Consider the following 24,272-nt stretch of genomic DNA (forward strand, 5'->3'; position numbering starts at 1 on the left):
GTGTTAATACCCAACGTTACAGCATTGTGGGTGCTTATGTATATCAATAGGGCACCCACCTAGGAATGCCCACACCCCTGTCCATAAAAAACTTAATAGTAGCTTTCAATTGTAAAATTCCACCATTCTTGATTGTGTGGGTCAGGATATGAACTTCACATTCAGAAAGAGTTTTTTGAACACCTAAGTTAAACTTAGATGTGCAAAATGCTTTGTGGATTGTGTTCTAAGCATCCTATGTCTGCCTGTTCACTGTGAACGTCATACTGTTTATGATTTCTTGCCAGTGTTCTTTTCTTGATAATCCTGGTATATATGTTCTCTTCCTGTCTTTCCAGGGTTCAGCGATTTTTGTTAATGGTAGGGCATTTCCTCTTTCTATTGTGTTGCTCAGGCTGGAGAAAAAGGGGGCTGAGCTACGGCATAACAACATTAGGCATCCTTACAGTAAGGACATTTAGGGGCATATTTATAATGCCCGAGTGCCACCTTGCGCCACATAAACGTAATTATTTTTTACATTAATATGGCCCAACAAGGCCGAAATCCCCACGTTGTATTTTAAAGGGTGCGTCTGCATTGCACCACTCTGTAACCCTTTGCGCTACATTTTGCCTGCGCCATTTAGGGGAGCCGGAAATATAGCGTAAGGAAATCTATAGATTTCCTTGTGCCATTTTTGTACAGCGCTTTTAATGCCTGCTCAAAAGCAGGCGCTAAAAGGGGGCTTCCATTCTTTAGAATGGGGCCCTATGTACTCTGCAGGAGTAGCGCCAATATTTTGGAGCTACTCCTGCAGAGTACATCAATAGCGTAATGAGAAATGGCGCTATTGCCCCCTACCCAGTGCCATGGTGCGCCGTATTTTAAATGATGGCGGTAGGTGGGTGCTAAGGGGCTCAGGGAAAGTGACGCTGCACTCAGTGCAGCGTTACTTTCATTAAATCTGCCCCTTAGTATGAGAGATACACTAGGTGAGATTAGTGCAGCAGGGGTAAAAGTTGTTAGATTTTACCTTGAGAATCTTATCTCTGTAGCAGGGGCTGGGCAACTGACAACAATGCACAGTAAAAGTAGACAATCCCAGACATGAATGAGGTCTATAATGCTAGCTCTAGCAAGGTAATTTACTTTTTTGAGCATGTATTTATTAGGTTGACGCTGTATGTGATTGTAGGGAGGTGGTCTCCCAGAAGGCAATTCTTGGCAGTAAACCACTGGGAGACATAGGAACAGGGCGGTTATATTTTTATTATTTATTTTTAAATCTATATTCTATAACTCTTTGTCTGCCTGCAGGCAAACAGAAAAACACAATATATGTAACATTGCAATTGACATTTTGCTAGTCTGCATTTAGTAGTTGCCTCTGATTAAGATTCAGAATTTTAAAACAAACCTGTAGGGCATTGTGACATTAAAAAAGAGGAACATTGTAACATTGATTACATAGGTTGCAGGTGAAACCCAATGCCTGCCCATCAACTCATCCAGAAACCATACTTTGAGTCTTCTCTCTCTCGACCAAACCCACTCATGCTGAGGTACCTTGGTAGCACAGCCTCACCGCACCTATGACTACCTACACTCATGTGCAGCTCACTCTCCATGTCTATCAATTCTGCTTATTCACTCCTTGCCATCTAAAATGTGGGGTTTTGACTCATGAGTTTAAGGGCTTGGACTGAGCTTGCCTCCTGTTCTGAAGTCTCAGGGCCATCAAAGTTTTCACCAAAGAGAAAATAAATCCAGTGCGTCTACTAGACCACTGCCTACTCTTAAAATATATCAATGTTTTCAACATCATATAAGGGGAAGTGGTTCCTTGAGGACCATTCCTGTTTGTGAATGGATTACCATCTCCTTTGAGTAGGTGGTAAAATATACTATGGAACCGGTAAAACATTTAGACACAACATTCCAATTTGAAATTTTCACTCTAAACAAACCCCTTCCAAATACCGATTTGGTATTTGGTTTCAAAGCCAAACTGGGATTTGGTGATGTGTTGCCGAATTGCAATTTAGGTTTGAATGTATGTATTTTTGCTGTCTTAAATGGCCTGATTCTACAAATCAGGCCATTTGCAATTACAAAAATTATTTGATCATCCGGCCCAAGTGTATTGACATGATAACATCATGCTAAGATCCTTAATTTTTTTTCCAAAGAATCACATGAATGTTGATAAAGAGTTAGACGAATCGCAGAAGGAGTACCCTTTCTATTGTGGGTAGACGGAGTCATTTCTAAAAAGAAACTAAACCCTTACACGACATCAGTGATATTACCAGCTATGACATCTTCAATACGATGGTAAGCCCGAACACCCAGATAGCTGAAGGTACATGACGTCTACAGGCAGTTAAGAAAAATTGTTTATGCAAGGTCACACTGCTTATCATTTTCAAAATACTTTAGCATCTATCTTCACTTCCTATATCTCTATCCAGTCCTTTCCAAGTAGATTCTTAGCCATATTTTATAACTGAGATTCTACACAGAAAGGGAGGGATGAACAAATCAAAAGTTATAAATATATATCTCAAAAGCACAGGCAACACACAGCAGGGCTTATAGAACAAAGCGACTACTCAGTTACATAACGATCACAGAATCAGATGGAAGAAGACACGCCAATTAACATACTGATGGTTCAGACATCAGTATGGTTTACATCAAAAACATTTATCAGTGTAGATGATGAAAAGCCTTCACACAAGTTATGAAATAACAAATATAAGCATAAGAGCCCTCTGGTACAAAGAAACCAAAATCAGCAAAGTGCCTTTTGAATTCAACATGAATTTACTATCTAATATGAGTTTTAACTTTTTTTGAAAAAACAGTCTTTTTGTGTGATACATTGATTTGGCACTTTCTCAAAATGCTCTTCAAATACAACATTTTCATTCGGAATAAATAAATTCAAGTGTCACATGCAGAAGTCTGTAATTTAAAAAACAGTATTTTGTCCCAGAATACCAGATTTTAATTTAAGTAAATAGATTTCTGGTCTCCAAATACCCGGCTTTCATCAGAACTCACAAGCATGGACAGATACTGCCTTTCATGTCTGTTCACCATAATCAAATACCAAGGATGTCTATCTTGTGGCAATGATTTCTCCAGCTTTATACTAAGAGTGCCAGGATATCCCCAAGACTGCTTACAATATGTCACTTATGAGTGACCATTCGGTCAAGGATAGCCAGCATGACACTAACAATTCCCACAAATATGTCACTCATGGGCCCCTATTATTAGGATAGTCAGCATGTTATCTGGAATATCAACAACATGCTCTGATGAGCCCTTATATTAAATGAATGAGCCCCCTGCTCAAACATACATACATTACACATGCTTACTCATACACGCTTACACACATTTATGCACACATACACTCACACATGCTCACACAAACACAAGCTCAATCAAACATGCTCAATCACACTCATTTACACAAGAAGAGATCTCCTGTTTGGTAGCAGTGATGCCAGCTCAGCAGCCTTTGGTTCTACAGGGCCATCAGTGCAGGAAATTCTCCAGACTTCTGGATTGCATCATCCTCATTTTTAGTCGACAACTGCTTGTGGGGGAAGGGGCGAGCTGCAGGCCCTAGTGACTGTATAGCCACTGGTAGTAGGATTCCCAATGGCTTAAGAGACTGAGACATTCTCTCTTCAACCGTTCATCTACAGAATCTTGGAGAAGTCTAATATTTGCCTTGAGTGGGCTGGAATGGCTGGAGTCACTGCACTGTCTACTGAAGATAATGGGCAGTAGAAAACATGGTCATACAGAACCCTAACACCCATGTGAAGGACCCACCTTTGATTATTATACATGGCAGAAACGTCTGCAAGTAACAACATTACTGGTTCAGCAATTTCTACCATATTTACTAGCAATGTTCATGAGCAGAGCCTTATCCATTGCAGTAGCAGGTGACCTCGTCAGTAACGTCATAATGGCCATGCCTCCAAAGAATTATTATTTATATATGAAAGTCGTAGGTGTAGTCAGAAAAGAATACGTTTCTGAATTAATCCAGATTTTCAGCGTTTTATTGCTTTGGTGCAGTGGTCTCCAAACTTTTTAATGCCGCACCACCCTGTTGAAAAATAAAAATTATTGGGCCTTCAGAATTTTTCCCAATTGTTTTATAAAGATGACAATGTTTTAATATGTCTAGACCAATTTAAACATTGCAGTTAAGTACTGTTAGCTTTTTAAAAATGCAGTAACAAGCTTCTGCTTAAAACAAAGGCATGACATCTGTGCAATGCTTCTTTTGGACAGTGTCTGGTGCCCCCCCTGGGATCTCTTGAGGCCACCCTGGGGGGACCTGCCCCCCAGTTTGAAGACCTCTGCTCTAGTGTAAGACTATGTCATATGTGAAAAAACTGGAAGTGGTTTGAAGCCATCAGAAACTATTAAATCTATACTTAATAATTTATATTTAGCCTTTTTGATTTGTATACAAAAAGAAGAGGACCATCCTGCTGGTAAATGCTTCAAACATCAACAAGATGGCAGAAATTGATATTGCTCATACATTACCATAGATCTGGCTTAATCCCACTGTTATCAGCATAATTGTTACGATGAGGCTTCCGGCTAGTATCACTCCATAATAGCCTCTTTTATTTGGCCATAAAGTATGATCTATCTCATCTAAACAGCAACAAAGAGAAAAAGAGATGTCAGAAACGTCAATGAAGGTGGGAAATATCTAATAGGTCTCTGTTCATATTGAGTTCCAAATAATCTAAACTCCCCTCAAAGTTAAACCAGACAATTGGAGTGAATTAAATAGTTAATCGTTAACAGGATCCTTTCTCATAGCCTGGTAAGTGCAGTGTGTTTAGGGAGGAGTGTCCATAAGGCTCTGGACTGGGACAAAAGATAGACCCGGGCACCAAAATAAAAATGCCCCCCATTGCCAAATCATATAGCAAATCATATAGCTACAAAAGTGGTAATATCAGGGAAATCAACAGTAAGAACTGGCAGAGCTAGTTATAAAACCGCCCCACAACTGCAAAAAAACTGGCCCACACACTGATATGTCAGACCAGGCCATCAGGCACTGCATGATTGCCAAATATGCCGGTCCAATCCTGGGTGCTACAACACAATAGCATAAGGAGGGAATTTTTTAACATACTTTTTTTCAGATTTCTTTGTTGAGCTCAAGCTTGTAGCAGGAATCACTTTGTAATGTTGTTTGAGTGTTGTAAAGGGTTCTTGGGAAACTCTGACCCCTTCGGCAGAGATCATTCAGACATTTGTATGTTAACGATGTGTTAACTGTTGTTTTTTTCATTTTTTTGGAACTCGTCAGTTCATTTGGAGTTTTTTGGGGCTTTGCCCTTTGAAAAGAGGAGGTAGTCCTGATGGCTTTGGGGAAAGTTAATTAATCTTCCTTAAAAGGACAGGTGTTGTTTACTGAATACAACCTGATTGTGAAGGGTCCTGTGGTCTGAGCGCATTGCATTCTGGGACTACATGGTGGTCCTCATCTTGTCAATTTCTTTTGAAAATATTTTTTGACTCACTCAGAAGAGTAGGTGCCGTGTTGATGTGGTAGTTGAAAATGTAAAGCTGTTATTCTTTTATTCTTTCCAAAAGTGAACAGAAGATATTTTACCTGTTTTAGGCAGTCATTACAACATTGGTGGTAAAAGCCTCTTACTGCCGTGCAGAAGACCGCCAACACACCACCGCGGCCGTGGAAATCCGCCACAGCTATCATGACCCACAGCTCGGAATCTGCCAAAATTCAGACACCCACACAAGTCCGCCACACCAAAGGTCAGTGATAAACGGGCGAAAACAAAACCTCCACCATCACGCCAACAGACATACGCCCACACTATCACGACCCACGAATCCACGTGGCAGTCTTTCAACCGCTGTATTCCATTGGCGGTACACACCGCCGCGCTCAAAATTCACACACATTTACAAAACACTACTACATTGGACAAGTCGAAATACACACACCTGATACACATACACACACCACTCCCACACACCCATTACAATATAAAACACGCACCCACATCACCCACAAATCCCTATGACCAGAATTATAGAGAGAAGGCCAGAGAGAGACACCACAAACAACTACCAAGCATCCACAGGCACACAATACCATCACCCACAGAACTTCCACGCACCTCACACAACACACCACTAAATATTGCCCCACTTATCACTACACACACCACCCCACACATCACCCACACCACCCCATGGCACGGCAATGACAACCCAGGTTCTCTGAGGAGGAGCTCAGAGTCATGGTGGAGGAAATCGTCTGGGTAGAGCCACAGCTATTCGGATCACAGGTGCAGCACACCTCCATAGCTAGGAAGATGGAGCTATGGCGAAGAACAGTGGACAGGGTCAACGCAGTGGGACAACACCCAAGAAATAGGGATGACATCAGGAAGAGGTGGAATGATCTACGGGGGAAGGTGCGTTCCGTGGTCTCAAGACATCACCTTGCGGTTCAGCAGACTGGCGGCGGACCCCCACCTCCTCCCCCACAACTAACAACATGGGAGGAGCAAGTCTTGGTGATTCTGCATCCTGAGGGCCTCGCAGGAGTAGATGGAGGAATGGACTCTGGTAAGTCAATTCTTAACTATTACATCCCCCACCCTACTTGCATGCTATCACATACCCCCACCCTCACCCCATCACTCCAACTCCTCACAAATGTCCCAACATCACAAACCACACCTCCTAACACCAAGCCCTGCATGCAACAACAAAGCATGGACACCCATCACTTTAGCATGTCCACTGCACATACCCATACACCCCCCTAAACCACCATCACACAAGGTCCCACACAGGAATGCAAGCACTGGGGTACACGGTCACCCACCTATTGTACACCATAGCACACACAGATGTAATAAACATCCTTTTATACCCCTGCAGGACCCCTACCCAACGTCAGCGGACAGGAGGGTCCACACATGTCCACACCACCAACAGAAGAGGCCCACAGTGATGACAGCAGCTCTGTCCAACTGGATCTAGATGACCAGCCCGGCCCATCGGGGACATCGGGACAGTCGGTTCCCCTCACACAGTCACAGGCCACCACATAGCTTCCCCCCTCTGGAAACACCAGCACAGCACCCACCCAGCGTGCCCATACCTCTGTCCCCAGGACACTTCAATCAGCAGTGTGTCCACCACTACAGGGAACCCAGGCTAACCCACTACCCCAACAACAACAGGGACCTGGGGGCAGTGGTAGTGGGCACACAGTTCAGGGGACAGAGGCCCAGGGAAACAGGGGAACTGGGAGGGCTGCTGTGCGACATGGGGAGGACAGGCCAAGGGAACCCACTCTCCACGAGGCCCTCTCCAACATCATGGGAGCCTACCACCACTCCCAGGAGACAATGGCAACGGTACTGGCCAAGTTTCAGGAGACCTAGCGCCTGCAGGAGGAACAGTATTTGGGCTTCAGGGAGGAACTCAGATCCATCAATTCCACCCTGGGCACCATCGTAGGGGTGCTGAAGGAAGTACTCAACACCAGGAGGGACACTGTGGCACAACAAGGGGCCTCTGACACTAGCCTGGACGATGAACTGCCCACCACCTCTGCCGGCGCTAGTGGACAGGACGCCCCACCACAGGACTACCACACCAGCACCCCACCCCCTGCAGAAGAAGAACCAGTCCCTGAGATCCAGTAAAAGACAGAGAACGATGCCAAGACCCCCGCCAAGAAATGAGACCACCCTGAATGTCATCCTTCTGTCCCACTTTGTCACCCTGTCCATCCTCAAACTGCCCCAGCTCCACTTCCTATGCCCATTTGGGCAATGCATCTTTGAGACTAATAGACTGGACTCTGACATGGACATTGCTCCACCATCACCCCTCACCATTTTACAACCCCCTCCAATATTGAGCACTCAAAAAAAACACCCTTGAAGCACAAAACAATCTGTAGTCAGTCTGTGATTTCGAAATAGTGTATTAGCAATTACCGTGTCAAAATGCTCTTTCAAATGTAATGTCAACATACCTATGTCACACAGCTCTAGTCCATGAGGAAACAAAGCAGATGTCACACAGTGGGACCCACATCTGTGAAATCGTAAGAGAAAGTGACAACTCAGTGACCATACACTGGGTGAAAAACGACAGACAGTAGAGAGGTAGTACTGTTAAAGTACATTTAGTAGACAGGTTTGTATTCTTACCTGTGTCTCACTGGAAATATTGCAGGATCACCGAGTTCCTGTTGTCGATGCCCTCTTCTTCTGCTTCCTCGTCTTCACTGTCCACAGGCTCCACAGGCTCCACAGCTGCAACAACACCGCCATCTGGACCATCCTCCTGCAGAAAAGGCACCTGTCATCGCAAATCTGAGTTGTGAAGCATACAGCAGGCCACGATGATCTGGCACACCTTCTTTGGTGAGTACAATAGGGATCCACCTGTCATATGGAAGCACCTGAACTTGGCCTTCAGGAGGCCGAAGGTCCGCTCTATTATCCGCCGAGTTCGCCCATGGGCCTCATTGTAGCGTTCCTCCCCCCTTGTCCTGGGATTCCTCACTGGGGTCAGTAGCCATGACAGGTTGGGGTAACTAGAGTCGCCTGCAAATGGCGAGGGACAACTGTTAGACACACACTAACCTGTAGGGATATCCCCAGACAACCATTCCCACTGACTTGCTTCCAGGTGCTCACCTAATAGCCACACACGGTGCCTCTGGAATTGACCCATCACATAAGGGATGCTGCTGTTCCGCAGGATGTAAGCGTCATGCACTGAGCCAGGGAATTTGGCATTCACATGGGAGATGTACTGGTCTGCCAAACACACCATCTGCACATTTATGGAATGATAGCTCTTCTGGTTTCTGTACACCTATTCACTCCTGTGGGGGGTAGCAAAGCCACATGTGTCCCATCAATGGTGCCTATGATGTTGGGGATATGTCCCAGGGCATAGAAGTCACCTTTCACTGTAGGCAAATCCTCCACCTGAGGGGAAACGATGTAGCTCCGCATGTGTTTCAGAAGGGCAGACAACACTCTGGACAACACGTTGGAAAACATAGGCTGGGACATCCCTGATGCTATGGCCACTGTTGTTTGAAATGACCCACTTGCAAGAAAATGGAGTACTGACAGCACCTGCACTTAAGGGGGGATTCCTGTGGGATGGCGGATAGCTGACATCAGGTCTGGCTCCAACTGGGCACACAGTTCCAGGATTGTGTCACGATCAATCCTGTAGGTGATGATCACATGTCTTTCCTCCATTGTCGACAGGTCCACCAGCGGTCTGTACACCGGAGGATGCCGCCATCTCCTCACATGTCCCAGCGGACGGTGCCTATGAAGGACAACAGCGAGCACAGAGTCAACCAACTCAGAGGTACGTACCCACAGCTTACACAGAACTCGAATCCTAATCCCAAATTTGGCCTGTATGAGTGTTGAGGCAAGGCCTAGGTATGTGTGACGCAGTTAAAAATTAAGCCATGTGGGCCCCTGAATTTGCGGATGCCTGACCTGTAAAGTGGGACAATGGGATGTGAGGTAACTTCGCTGGCGTTGTACACCATCGCGGTAGGCGGTCGAAGACCATGGTGCAATTCTGCATTGGTTAACATTGGACCCTATGGGTCCCAGGAGCCAATGAGGATGTACGCCGGCGGTGACGGTACGCACCGCCGCGGACGTGACTGCCATTTTCTATCTGTTCAATCACTCGATACCTGATCTTCGACAGGAGAGGACCTACACTGCAAGTGCTGCTGTGACCTCGGTCTGGAAGAGACAATGGCTCGTGCGTCTGGGGAAAGGGCCCCTGCCTTCACATCGGAGGAGTTGGAGAAACTCGTGGATGGGGTCCTCCCCCAGTACACGCTACTCTACGGTCCTCCAGACAAACAGGTAAGTACACTGGGAGCATGCTGTATGGGCTATGCCTATGTGGAGTGGGGTGGATGAAAGATGGGGGGGGAGATTGAGGCGTGCATGAAACGACGGTGAGTGCATGTGCCACATGGCAAGGGTAGGGATGGGGGCCAATGACTGTGATGGTGCAGTTGGTAATAACTTTTCTTTGCCCACTGTACAATTCCTGTAGGTCAGCGCCCACCAGAAAAAGGATATTTGGCGTGCCATCACTAAGGACGTCCGGACCCTGGGGGTCTACCACAGACGGAGCACCCACTGCCGTAAGAGATGGGAGGACATTCGCCGCTGGAGCAAGAAGATGGCGGAGGCCCAGCTGGGGATGGCCTCCCAACGTGGGAGGGGTGCCCGTCGCACCGTGACCCCCCTGATGTTCAGGATCCTGGCGGTGGCGTACCCAGAGTTGGATGGGAGCTTGAGGGCATCACAGCAGCCACAAGGGGGTGAGTACACTCTCATTCTGCTGATTTTGCGTGCAGTGGAGGTGTCTGGGTGGGTAGGTGGGCTGTGGGTTTCCCTAGGCCAGGGCGAGTGTGCTAGTTAGGTCCCCTTGTTCTGGCAGACCCTGTGGCACCCCACCCCACCTGTGTACAGTGCCAAGTACACCTAGTCAGGCTCCTGTGTCATCCATGTGTGCAGATGTCGGCCATAGCCTTATAGGCCATGTCCCAGGGATTGAACAGTGGAGCCCAAGTGCGCGGCGTAGTGCAGGGGGCTTCTGTGTCTGTCGTGTCCGCCAACGGTAGCGGTAATGCATGCACTCAACATGTCTTTCTTCTGTCGTCCCCCCCTTTTTGTGGTCTCCCTGTTCTTGTGTGCATTAGCATCATCAGGTGGAGGAGCAGTGGCACCGGAGCAGGAGGGAGCTGCATCCCACATGGCCCTGGAGGGTGAGACAATGGACTCGGAGTTCACCAGTGGGACGGAGGGCGAGGAGAGCTCCATGGTGGGGACAGGAGCTGACACCGGTGACACGGACTCGTCCTCTGATGGGAGCTCCCTTGTGGTGGCGGCCGCATCTACAGGTACAGCCGCCACCCCCCATACCAGCACCGCCCTCCCAGCAGCCCCTCAGCCTTTGCCCCGTGCCCGCTCACCCAGGAGGGTGGGCATAACCTTCGCCCCAGGCACCTCAGGCACTGCCCCAGTCACCCCTGCTGCCCTCAGTGAGGAGGCCATTGACCTCCTCAGGCCCCTCACTGTTGGGCAGTCTACCATTTTGAATGCCATCCAGGGTGTAGAAAGGCAGCTGCAACAAACAAATGCATTCCTGGAGGGCATTCATTCTGGTCAGGCGGCCCTTCAGCGAGCTTTTCAGACTCTGGCCTCAGCACTGATTGCAGCCATTGTCCCTGTCTCTAGCCTCCCCCCTCCAACTACCTCCACCCAGCCCCAATCCCCTCTACCTCAGCCTATCCCAAGCACACCTTCAGACCAGCATGCACACACCTCAACACACAAGGGAAGCTCAGGCAAACATAAGCACCACACATCCCACAGGCACTTACGCAAGCATCACACACATGCAGACACACCACCATCCACTGCCTCCACTGTTTCCCCCTCCTCCACGTCTCCCTCCTCCCTCCCAGTCTCGTCTCCACTCACACCTGCATGCACTACATCTACAGCCACTACTTCCATCACCAGCACACACACCACCACACCCCGCCCATATGCAGTCACCACCCCCACTGCCATTCACACGTCCCCTGTGTCCTCTCCCAGTGTGTCTGTGACGGCACCTCCCAAGATACACAAACGCAGGCACACACCCACCCAACAGCCATCCACCTCACGACAGCCTCCAGCGCATGCACCTTCACCAAAGTCACCAAACGAACACCTCCTACAACCACAACCTCTTCCTCCACTCCCAAACCCCCTCCAGCTACCCGTCCCAGTGTTCCCAAGAAACTTTTCCTGTCCAACCTTGACCTCTTTCCCTCACCTCCCCCACCCCGTCCATCTCCTAGGGCCCGACTCTCCAGGTCCCAACCTAGCACCTCAGCCACAACATCTCCGGGATCAGTGGTGCCTGTCGTCACCGGAATATGGAGTGCACCGGCCACCAGGGCAGCCAGTGTGGCACGGAGCCACAGCACGGACAGTCCCCCACCTGTCAAGCATCAAAAGTTGGCCAGTGCCCGGCAGGAGAGGGGGAAGACTCCAGCCACCAAAGCCCCTCCCAGGGATACAGGTGGGAGTGTGGAGTCAGCTGCGACACATTCCAAGGTGGGGAAGGGCCACAAGAAAGTCAGCAAGTCTGGGAAGAGCAGCACGGCGGAGAAGACCGCCATCATCCCCGCTGCCCAGGAGGCCACCGCCATCATCCCCGCTGCCCAGGAAGCCACCGCCATCATCGCCGCTGCCCAGGAGGCCACCTCCAGCACCAGCCCTGCTGCCCAGGAGGCCACTGCCATCATCCCCACTGCCCAGGAGGCCACCGCCATCATCCCCGCTGCCCAGGAGGCCACCGCCATCATCCCCGCTGCCCAGGAGGCCACCGCCAGCACCAGCCCTGCTGCCCAGGAGGCCACCGCCAGCACCAGCCCTGCTGCCCAGGAGGCCACCGCCCGAACCAGCCCTGCTGCTCAGGAGGCCACAGCCAGCACCAGCCCTGCTGCCCAGGAGGCCACCGCCAGCACCAGCCCTGCTGCCCAGGAGGCCTCTGCCAGCACCAGCCCTGCTGCCCAGGAGGCGAGCGCCAGCACCAGCCCTGCTGCCCAGGACAGGACCGCCAGCACCAGCCCCGCTGGGCCATGAAGGAACGCCAGCACCAGCCCCACTAGGCCATGAAGGATCGCCAGCATCACCCCCGCTGGGCCATGAAGGACTGCCAGCACCATCCCTGCTGCCCAGGACAGGACCGCCAGCACCAGCCCTGCTGCCCAGGATAGGACCGCCAGCACCAGCCCCGCTGGGCCATGAAGGAACGCCAGCACCAGCCCCGCTGGGCCATGAAGGACCGCCAGCACCAGCCCCGCTGGGCCATGAAGGATCGCCAGCCCCGCTGGGCCATGATGGACCGCCAGCACCAGCCCCACTGGACCATGTAGGACCGCCAGCACCAGCCCCGCTGGGCCATGAAGGACCGCCAGCACCAGCCCCGCTAGGCCATGATGGACCGCCAGCAGCTGAGTCACTGCAAAGGACCCCTCCCCGCCACAAGCACCGCTGAACAGGGCACCGCCGCCACAAGCACCGCTGAACAGGGCACCGCCGTCACAAGCACAGCTGAACAGGGCACCACTGCCACAAGCACCGCTGAACAGAGCAGCGCCGCAACAAGCACTAGTGCCAATGACACCGCCGCAACAAGCACCGCTGGCCCATGAGCGCCAAGGGCACTGACGCTACTGAGTCTGTCACGAGCATGATTAAGCACTCTGGGCACAAAGCCCCCTCCAGAACCAGTGAAGTATCACATCCACTACCTCTGTCCTTGGCAGGATGAAGCACTCTGGGCACAGAGCCCCCTCCAGAACCAGTGGAGTATCACATCCACTACCTCTGTCCTTGGCAGGATGAAGCACTCTGGGCACAAAGCCCCCTCCAGAACCAGGGGAGTATCACATCCACTACCTCTGTCCTTGGCAGGATGAAGCACTCTGGGCACAAAGCCCCCTCCAGAACCAGTAGAGACAAACATCCACTACCTCTGTCCTTGGCAGGATGAAGCACTCTGGGCACAAAGCCCCCTCCAGAACCAGTTGAGTATCACATCCACTACCTCTGCCCTTGGCAGGATGAAGCAGTCTGGGCACAAAGCCCCCTCCAGAACCAGTGGAGACAAACATCCACTACCTCTGTTCTTGGCAGGATGAAGCACTCTGGGCACAAAGCCCCCTCCAGAACCAGTGGAGACAAACATCCACTACCTCATGTCAGGTGTTAGCCGCGGCGCCTACATTGCCGATCGGGATAATGTAGTCCTTTTGGACTACATATCCCATGACGCCTAGAGGGAAAGAGGTCGCTTAAAAATCAAGCACATACAGGAAGTAATGTGCGTTATTCGTTCCCTAGAACCCAGTCGGATTGACAACGAGGGCTCTTGTTGACGGCGTTTCCGAGGTTGAGTTGTTTGCTTAGGAGGTATAATTCCTCCTCCGGTTTTCCTTGGAGCCTGGGACCTTCCCGATATCAGCGGGAGTGTCGAGTTATTTTCCCTGGGGAACCTGACACGAAGGAGAGGTGGTAAGCGGTGAGACGATTTGGTGCCAGAATCCCTCGCCTTTCTTTTCCCATTATTACAGTTCGACAAGGACTCTGGTAACTTCTGAAGCACGGCGGTCTTTTGTTTGAGTTACCAATAAAGCACGAACGATTATCTTTGGGGCCAGAGAACATTATATGTTTGGCTACGACAGAAGGTTAATGTTTATTTTTGCGGGACTTGAACTGCCGGGACGATTTTTCTTTTCAATACGTAATGAAATAACACAGGGTTATTCCTACAAATTGCGTGACTATGACATGGGGCTTAGTGGATTAACTGAGTCATAGGAAGGACTACGAGATAGGTTCTTATCGTCGTTAATTTTATTCCCTTTCTTTTTGTTTCTGTTTCCTCATTATTTCGTGACTATCTTGTATAAAAGTGGGTATTGAGCAACCCACTAGAGATCATCGGTGTTAGTTGTTGGTTTGTGGCGTCCATCTATGATTCAGATGGAGCACTAGTTCCGCCCTCATGAGTTATGGGCAGGTACGGTCGTTGGTACTTTAGCGAGACATTGCGAGAGTAGACAGGCAATGTGATATTAACACTGTGTATTCCTCTCTTTACAGATATCCCGTCCCTGCTGTTCCTTCCCCTTCCTTCCCTCACCTGATTACTCCAATGCACCGTGGTTTATATAGGTGACTTGGTGGTGTCAGGAGGTGGACCTTTATTTGCATCGCACCGAGTCTGAGGAGCATCTACAACGTGACAGAATAACGCACCCACGAATAACGCTCCTCCCGCTCGGTGTGATGCAAAGATGGCGTCTATAGATGATGTATTACAGGCGTTAGTAGTAGTGCAACAAGAGTTGGCTAATTCTAGGGTGGAGGCAGCAGCATTAAAGGAAAAGGTAGAAAGGCTTACTAGGAATCCCTTCGATGCTTCAGCATCCACACCACAGGTAACCGTGAATATCTCCCCTCCTATCCCTTTGGCCAGCCCGGAACGATATTCAGGGGACCCCAGGAAGGTTCAGGCCTTTCTAACTCAGTTGTCTCTACAATTCTCTTGTAGACCCGCGTCTTTTCCCTCTAACCTTTCCAGGGTAATGTTCGCTATTTCTTATCTCTCGGGAGACGCAGCCAATTGGGCCGTACCATTGGTCAGGAACGATGACCCCTTGTTATCGGATTGGAATGCCTTTCGGACGGCTTTCGAGAGGGTGTTTGATCATAGAACAACCACTTTTAGTGCTGACAGGGAATTACTGGAGTTGAGACAGGGGAGGTCTGATCTGGTCTCTTATCTCACGACCTTTAATAGATTGGTGGCAGAATCAGGGTGGCCAGAGGAGAAGAGAATGTCTCTCTATTATCAAGGTTTACGAGACGACATGAAGGATATACTTGCTCAAATAGACCCGCAGCCTTCCACTTGTACAGATCTTGTGAATCTTACCCTGAGACTGAACCACAGATTAGCAGAAAGAAGGGGAGAGCGTAGAGCGGGGGATAGGCGACCAGGCCTTCCAGAAAGGGAAGTGCGATCTGTTTCTACTCCCAATGATATAGGTGGGGAGCCTATGGACGTGGGAGCCGTTAGGGCACCCCTGTCAAAGTCCGAGAAGGAGAGTAGGAGGGTACTGGGGTTGTGCATGTATTGCGGCAGGAAGGGTCATTATGTAAGAGAGTGTCCCCAAAAACCACGTAAGAGAATCTCCTACTCCCCCACTCAAAAGGCAGCGGTTACGGCAGGAAAAACATCGGAGAAAGAGGATTTGCCCGTTATAGAACCCCAACCGGTGTTACGGTTAACTTCCTTAGCCCTTTTTCCACAGGAGGAAAAGGCGTCCCACCTTTTGTTAGCAGTGGAGCTGGTGTCCAAAGAACAAAAGTTTCCAGTATGGGCGATGATAGACTCCGGAGCCACGGGAAATTTCATAGATGCAGGGGTGGTTAGGAGATTGGGACTTCCTAGCATTCCGAGAAAGGACCCCGAAATAGTGTTGGCGGTTGATGGTACACCGCTGAAATCTGGGCCCCTTACAGAACATACTGAGGACGTTGGGTTGATCTTCAATGGGGTATCTCCGGAACATAAAGAAAGAATTAGACTGGATATAATAGAGGCTCCTCAGTATGAAATTATTTTAGGAATGCCCTGGTTAAGAAAACACAATCCTGTTATAGATTGGCAAACCAAGACGGTTAGTTTTCAGTCCTCGAGGTGTGAGAATATCTGCTTCTTGTATGACGAATCCCCCATGTTAGCATTGGCTCAAGGGTTACAGTTGGCCACAGTGATGGAGAAAACAGTGATATTGCCCTCTGTTTATGCCGAGTTCAAGGATGTGTTCGACGAAGGTCAGGCTGAAACATTACCACCCCATCGTGTATATGATTGCAAGATAGATCTGATTCCTGGAGCTCTCCTTCCTTCCTGTAGGGTATATGCTCTATCAGACCCAGAAACCAAGCATTTGAGAAAATACTTGGATCACTTCCTGGAGATCGGGTTCATTAGACCATCTTGTTCTCCGGCAGCCTCTCCACTCTTTTTCATAGCTAAAGCCAATAAAGAGTTGAGAACCTGCATCGATTATCGAATGCTGAACAAGAATACAGTGAGGAATAGATACCCTCTTCCTCTCATTCCTGTGTTATTGGAACAGGTGAAAGAGGCGGTAATCTATACAAGGTTGGACCTGAAGGGAGCTTATCATCTGGTCAGAATCCGCGAAGGGGACGAGTGGAAAACGGCGTTCAAAACCCGTTATGGTCTGTTTGAGTACTTGGTAATGCCGTTCGGGTTGTGTAACGCCCCGGCGGCATTTCAGTATTTTCTGAACGATGTTCTCAAGGAATACGTAGACCGTTTCGTGATCGTTTATATAGATGACATTCTGGTGTATTCCACATCCCTGGAGCGCCACTTTGACCATGTTTCCTTAGTACTCCTAGCATTGCGACAGCATAGTCTTTTTTGCAAACTGAGCAAATGCGAGTTCCATGTCCGGAAGGTTGATTTCTTGGGGGTGGATTTAAGCCCTGAAGGGTTTTGCATGTCGACAAGAAAAATACAGGCTGTTCAGGAGTGGCCAGTACCCACTAGTGTGAGAGACGTGCAATGCTTCCTTGGGTTTTCCAATTACTATAGAAGATTCATCTTTCATTTTTCTCACATTGTGTCACCTATAACAAGGTTACTAAGAAAGGGGGTGTCTTTTGTTTGGTCAGAGGAAGCAGAGGAGGCCTTTTGCTTTTTGAAACAGGCCTTCTGCTCCGCACCTATACTTCAACATCCACAGCCGGATGCCCCTTTTATCGTCGAAGCGGATGCCTCGGATATAGCGATTGGGGCCGTGTTATCACAAAGAAACAAAACCACCGGACAGCTTCATCCTGTTGCGTTTTTATCTAGGAAACTATCGGCTGCGGAACTTAACTATACGGTGCAGAAAAGGAATTGTTAGCCATCAAAAAGGCATTCCAGGAATGGCGACACTACCTATGGGGAGCTCAACACCCGGTCACGGTATATACTGATCACCGAAATCTGCAGTATATGAAGGAGGCCAGACAACTTACCCAGCGGCAAATGAGGTGGATGCTGTTTTTTTCAGAATACGAGTTTGTGGTGACCTTCCGTCCTGGGGTTGACAATCGCAAGGCAGATTCACTGTCTCGACAAGAGGACGTGAGAACCATCGCTTCAAGACCTGAGGAAGCAATCATCAAACCTGAAAGAGTGCTTTGTGCCCTTCATATCTCCCATTTCTTAGAAAAGGTTTCTAAGCATAAGTCTGCTGCTCAGTGGAAGAAATGGGCAGAGTTAAGTCAGGACCGTACCCTTAAGCATGGAATACCGTTGCAAGGTAATCGTTTGTATTTGCCAACACGTGAACTCCGAGTGCAAGCCTTTAATTGGTGTCATGATGCGGTAACGGCTGGTCATCCTGGTTACACCAAAACGGCGCAAATAGTTCAACGACATTTCAGGTGGGAAGGTTGGGCTAAAGACGTTGCGGCCTGGGTGGCTCGGTGTGAGATATGTGCACGGGCCAAGGGAGAAAACGCGAAGAGCCAGGGCAGACTGATACCTTTGCCCACTCCGGATAAACCATGGCAAACCATTAGCGTGGACTTTGTGGTAGGATTACAAATGGATCAGGGGTACAACGCTATCATGGTGGTAATCGACAGCCTTACCAAGATGGGTCATTTTCTCCCTTGTAGAAATCTGCCTACAGCCAGTCAAACCGCCCATCTAATTTTGTCTCAAGTGGTGCGGTTACATGGTCTACCGAGAACCATTATTTCGGACAGAGGCCCCCAGTTTGTTGCTAGGTTTTGGCGTATGTGGTGCAAGGTGCTGCGCATCGAATCCGCACTGTCCACCAGTTTCCACCCACAAACCGATGGCCAGACGGAGCGCCTCAATCAAACCCTGAAAAAATATCTGAGGTGCTATGCAAAGGACGCTCAAGAATCCTGGGTTTCGTTGCTATGGCTGGCAGAACTATCATACAACAATGCTTGGCATAGCTCGATACGGGAATCTCCTTTTCGTGCTAACACGGGGTTCCACGCGGAAATGTTGCCCATAAACATACCTAGGGAAGTCACGGATCAACCCACGGTTCATGCCATGATTAGGAATCTCCAATCCGTGCAAAAGAAGATATGACTCAATCTGGAGAAGGCCAAAGAACAGTATAAAAAGTGGGGTGATGAACATCGGCGTGAGGGGCCGGCATATCAGCCAGGCGATAGAGTGTGGCTTTCCACCAAGTATATACGCTTCAAGATGCGTAGCGTCTTTCATCCTCGTTACATTGGTCCCTATGAGGTGTTACGCCAGATAAACCCTGTGGCTTACCGTCTCAACTTACCTGCTTCCTTAAGGATCCATCCGGTATTTCATTGCAGCCTTTTGAAACCGGCTCTTTCAGCGACCCGGCAGGCGGTGCCTCCGGTGGTCAGAGATGGGCAGCTGGAGTACGAGGTGCGCAGAGTGTTGGATTCCAAACGACGGGGGGATAAGCTGTGGTACTTGGTTTCATGGAAGGGGTACAATGCTGAGGATGATTCATGGGAGCCGGAAAGCAATGTCCATGCCCCTAGGGTGGTACGGCTGTTTCATGCCCGTCATCCCTCTAAACCTGGTCCTAGGAGGCGCTTTGGAGGCGGGCGTACTGTCAGGTGTTAGCCGCGGAGCCTACATTGCCGATCGGGATAATGTAGTCCTTTTGGACTACATATCCCATGACGCCTAGAGGGAAAGAGGTCGCTTAAAAATCAAGCACATACAGGAAGTAATGTGCGTTATTCGTTCCCTAGAACCCAGTTGGATGGACAACGAGGGCTCTTGTTGACGGCGTTTCCGAGGTTGAGTTGTTTGCTTAGGAGGTATAATTCCTCCTCCGGTTTTCCTTGGAGCCTGGGACCTTCCCGATATCAGCGGGAGTGTCGAGTTATTTTCCCTGGGGAACCTGACACGAAGGAGAGGTGGTAAGCGGTGAGACGATTTGGTGCCGGAATCCCTCGCCTTTCTTTTCCCATTATTACAGTTCGACAAGGACTCTGGTAACTTCTGAAGCACGGCGGTCTTTTGTTTGAGTTACCAATAAAGCACGAACGATTATCTTTGGGGCCAGAGAACATTATATGTTTGGCTACGACAGAAGGTTAATGTTTATTTTTGCGGGACTTGAACTGCCGGGACGATTTTTCTTTTCAATACGTAATGAAATAACACAGGGTTATTCCTACAAATTGCGTGACTATGACATGGGGCTTAGTGGATTAACTGAGTCATAGGAAGGACTACGAGATAGGTTCTTATCGTCGTTAATTTTATTCCCTTTCTTTTTGTTTCTGTTTCCTCATTATTTCGTGACTATCTTGTATAAAAGTGGGTATTGAGCAACCCACTAGAGATCATCGGTGTTAGTTGTTGGTTTGTGGCGTCCATCTATGATTCAGATGGAGCACTAGTTCCGCCCTCATGAGTTATGGGCAGGTACGGTCGTTGGTACTTTAGCGAGACATTGCGAGAGTAGACAGGCAATGTGATATTAACACTGTGTATTCCTCTCTTTACAGATATCCCGTCCCTGCTGTTCCTTCCCCTTCCTTCCCTCACCTGATTACTCCAATGCACCGTGGTTTATATAGGTGACTTGGTGGTGTCAGGAGGTGGACCTTTATTTGCATCGCACCGAGTCTGAGGAGCATCTACAACGTGACACCTCAGTCCTTGGCAGGATGAAGCACTCTGGGCACAAAGCCCCCTCCAGAACCAGTGGATTATCACATCCACTACCTCTGTCCTTGGCAGGATGAAGCACTCTGGGCACAAAGCCCCCTCCAGAACCAGTAGAGACAAACATACACTACCTCTGTCCTTGGTAGGATGAAGCACTCTGGGCACAAAGCCCCCTCCAGAACCAGTGGAGAAAAACATCCACTACCTCTGTCCTTGGCAGGATAAAGCACTCTGGGCACAAAGCCCCCTCCAGAACCAGGGGAGACTGTTATCCACTTGAGACTTGATAGACTGTGGCTTTGCACTCCCCAGGATGGAACAGTGGGCATACCACCCACTGTAGAGACTTGAGAGACTGTGGCTTTGCACTCCCCAGGATGGAACAGTGGGCATGTGGCCCCCTCGTGGATTTGGCGTCGTGCACTCAGCAGGCTGAGGTGCCCCCCCTTTCCCTTACCCCTGAGGTGCCTGTTTTATTGCTATCTGATGCCCCTGCAGTGTTCTCTCCGTCATTTCGGGGATTGAGTGTGGGCCTCGCCCATACCGTGTGGGCCCAGTGTCCAATGGCTTCAATGGAGCACTACCTGGACTACTATTCTTGGTGTATATTTTGTTTATAGTGTATATATATATTTTCGCGTACTGGATTTTAATATATTACAATGGTTACACTCATTTCCTTTTGACCTTGCATTCTTCCCGGGGGGCTGGGGGGTGTAACTGTTATGTATCATGCTGTAGTAGTGTGTGTGTTGTCGTGGGTGAGGGTGCGGGTGGGGGTGTTGCGTGTTGCGTGTGTGTGTCCCTGTTTTTTCCCTCCCCCTCCCCTGTGTAGTAGGTGCAGTACTCACCGTGGTCTTCTCCGCCGGCGTTCGTGTTCCTGGTAGAGGAGCAAGAAGATAAGCGCTGGCAGGATGTGGAGTTCGGGTTCCATGGTGTCCGGATTCCTCGTGGGGTGTGTAGAGGTGAGCGTTTTCCCTTCGAAGTCCTGTTTCTGCCATGTTTTTGTTCGCGGTGAATCCGCCCCGGAAAAGGTGGTGGATTGGTAGGTTGTGATACTGTGGGTGGTACCTTGTCCTCCGCCTGTCTGTTGGCTGTGACCGCCAAGCTGTTTGCTTGTACCGCCATGGCGGTCGGAGTGTTAAAGTGGCTGTCTTTGTTGGCGGTTTCCGCCACGGTCGTAATTGCATTTTCTTTTACCGCCGGCCTGTTGGCGGTCTTACCGCCGCTTTAACATCAACCGCCAGGGTTGTAATGACCACCTTAGATCTTTGCAGCAGATTTCTACTTTAAAACCTTAAAATTAAGGCAACAGTCTGACTGCTATGCAAATATGGACCTGAAAGGTCCCAGGAGCAGTGAAAACAAAAAGCTTAATTGAGCCTTTGGTGGTTACTGATGTGGTTGAAATCTGAGGCATTCAACACTAGCCCACAAGAAGAGCGAGATAGGCCTTTTGTTCCACCGGGCATTTCCTTGGTGGGCTGGACACATGGTAGGCCAGTTTTGAATGCCCAGGGAAGTTCCTGGTGTCTTTTCCACTTTACCTTGCTCTCCAAATGTAACTGCAGAAGGCATCAGGAAGCTTTAAGAGAGAGAGTGAGAAATAGGGGGGGTAGAGAGAAAGTGATTAGACAGGCAGAGGAGACACAGGAGCAAATAAGTGAGAGAGAATGTATTGATGGATGGAAGAGGTATCTCAAGAACATGAAGGGTAGTATAGCCTCACTCCTGGGGGCTAAGGTCAAGCCAAATTTTCAGGGTAACCAATGTCTGTGCAAATGATCCCCACATGGATTTAATGTATGCAAATGTATCTAGTTGAAATTATTATATGCAGGTGTGGCTCCGGCACACAAACATCAGCTTTAGATGTTGTTTGTTTGAGCCGGTAATAGAGTCAACATAGGGTACCAATAAGATGAGTACACAAGATCACTTATACAAGGGTAAACTATGGCCCATTGATGGGGAGGGAGGCTGATACAATGTCACTAACCCAAATAAGACAATAATTCTTGCAGCTGCCTTGACGTTTTAATAGCTATTTGGATAGTTAGGTGCCTGGCCCTGAACTACTAGGTGCAATATATGCAACAGCCAATAAAGTCTTTCAGTTTTGGTTGCATATGATTCAATTTTGTCTCTAGTTTCTTGACATTCTGTTCAATGTTTACTGATCTTTGAGAAACCTTCTGTTACAACGAGTTGAATTAACCAAGTTTGAACCATTTTACTCAGCAATTCTGAAAACTGTCATGCACTGGCATTGATTACAATGGTCAAAGACTTTTGTTCAATCAAAGGGGCAGGTGTATCAGGACTTTATGGTGGTGCAAAGCCACACAAAGTTACAAAAATGGCACAAAATCTTAGAAAACTATTTACTTTCCAGGGCAAAACTTTTTTGTGCTGGAAAAATGCCCTAAAAGTGACACAAATAGCACTTTTTGTTTCTTTGCTTTCTTTGCTTCAAGGGGTGTCGCAAGAGGTGGTACATGAGCCTTCCCATGCTACCACCCATGATTTATGATGCAAAGCCCTATCTAGTAAAGTTGGTAAACATGACTTTGTATAAAAAAGAATGTCACTTGAGGCAGGTGTAAATAATGTGAAATGCTTTAATTTCTTCAACCTTTTGCAAGAACTGGAGGGAGTAGATATGGTCAACAAAGGTATAGAACACGTCTGCTCTCTCCTTTCACTGGTACGCCGTGTGCTGCCTAGCGCCAATACATGCTCCCATGCACCATAGTGCAAGGGTGCCTGCATTATGTATAAGACACTTTTTGTGCAGGAAGAGACACCTTCCTGCATGGAAACCATCCTTAAAGGCATTTTCCTCTCACTATTTGTGAAGTGGAATCATGCATTGAAAGAGGAAATAACAAGGGCAAATAAAGACTTTCCTCCTTGCCACGCCTCACTGGGGAATCATACCATTTTGATGCATTCCCAGGTTTACTAGTCTTAGAAAATCTGAGAATGTGGCAAAATCCGTGGGTGAATGCATGTGAATGCCCATGCTCCACCCATGGAATGCCTCCCAGCTTGAAATGAAACACAATGCAGCACTAGTTGCTGTGTTGTGTTATATATTCTTACAAAGCAATCACCCTTTGTGTGCCTATGTAAATAATATTGAAGCATCCACAGTTTTAAAGTTAGTCTAGAAATATTTTGTATTGAAAGGGTACTCTTCTAGTACAACCTCTGTAAGACATCACCTACACACCTAAGGTGCAAAGATATGTGCATGGCACTCAGCAGCCTGTCTGCATACCAGCGATGAGGAAGAGCAGCAGCGCCATATCTTAGCAGAAATGGCTCTGCCTTGCTCTCTCCATCTAGCACAATGCAGCGCAGTTTGGTCGTTGCACTGCATTGCAGTATTTTTGGGTAAAGTGCTTTTGTCCAATGGCTGTATTCTGCACAGTAAAACATGGTGCCTTGTCCACTAATTTCATCACTTTTTCCCAATGTTGTTAGCTGTGGGTTAAGATTTATATAAAAAGGACAAGGGATAGCTTTTCATTTTGAGCTGTTTATTTATTAACAGTTAATCTAGGTTAACAATTAATCTAGGCTTTCTAACCACATGTTAGGTTCTCATCATCCCCTGCCTACTAGTTTTTCTTTCGATCATCACTGAATTTTGGTATTGTCCACATACGTGCTAAATTTTCATCTGTAGGATTGTATGAGATTACCAGGTGATCTTTGCTATTCATCTCAAAAGACTGTTGGTGTGATGTACACTTGACTATTTATGTTTGCTGTCATCTACCAGTTAGAAAGGTCACCTAACAATAAACTGTTTTATAAAACCTATCGATTAATTGGAACCTCAGGTTTAG

The 24,272-nt window shown here is 48.4% G+C and overlaps 1 protein-coding gene across 4 annotated transcripts in view; it reads right to left on the reverse strand.

Moving 5' to 3' along the window:
• The window catches only part of LOC138300643 (programmed cell death 1 ligand 1-like), a 202,208-nt gene that overhangs the window by 25,122 nt on the left and 152,814 nt on the right, over positions 1 to 24,272 (reverse strand). For 3 of the 4 annotated variants that reach the window (XM_069240284.1, XM_069240257.1, XM_069240266.1), the window contains 2 exons: positions 4,567 to 4,680; positions 1,244 to 4,117 (listed from right to left, as the gene is read on the reverse strand). In XM_069240284.1, the coding sequence (XP_069096385.1) occupies positions 4,062 to 4,117; positions 4,567 to 4,680 (170 nt within the window). In that variant the 3' untranslated portion in view covers positions 1,244 to 4,061. Of the gene's footprint in view, positions 1 to 1,243; positions 4,118 to 4,566; positions 4,681 to 24,272 lie in introns of those variants that run through there. The other variant, XM_069240275.1, reaches the window with a different exon arrangement.

Source organism: Pleurodeles waltl, chromosome 1_2 (genome assembly GCF_031143425.1).
Source record: "Pleurodeles waltl isolate 20211129_DDA chromosome 1_2, aPleWal1.hap1.20221129, whole genome shotgun sequence".
Lineage (NCBI taxonomy): Eukaryota > Metazoa > Chordata > Amphibia > Caudata > Salamandridae > Pleurodeles > Pleurodeles waltl.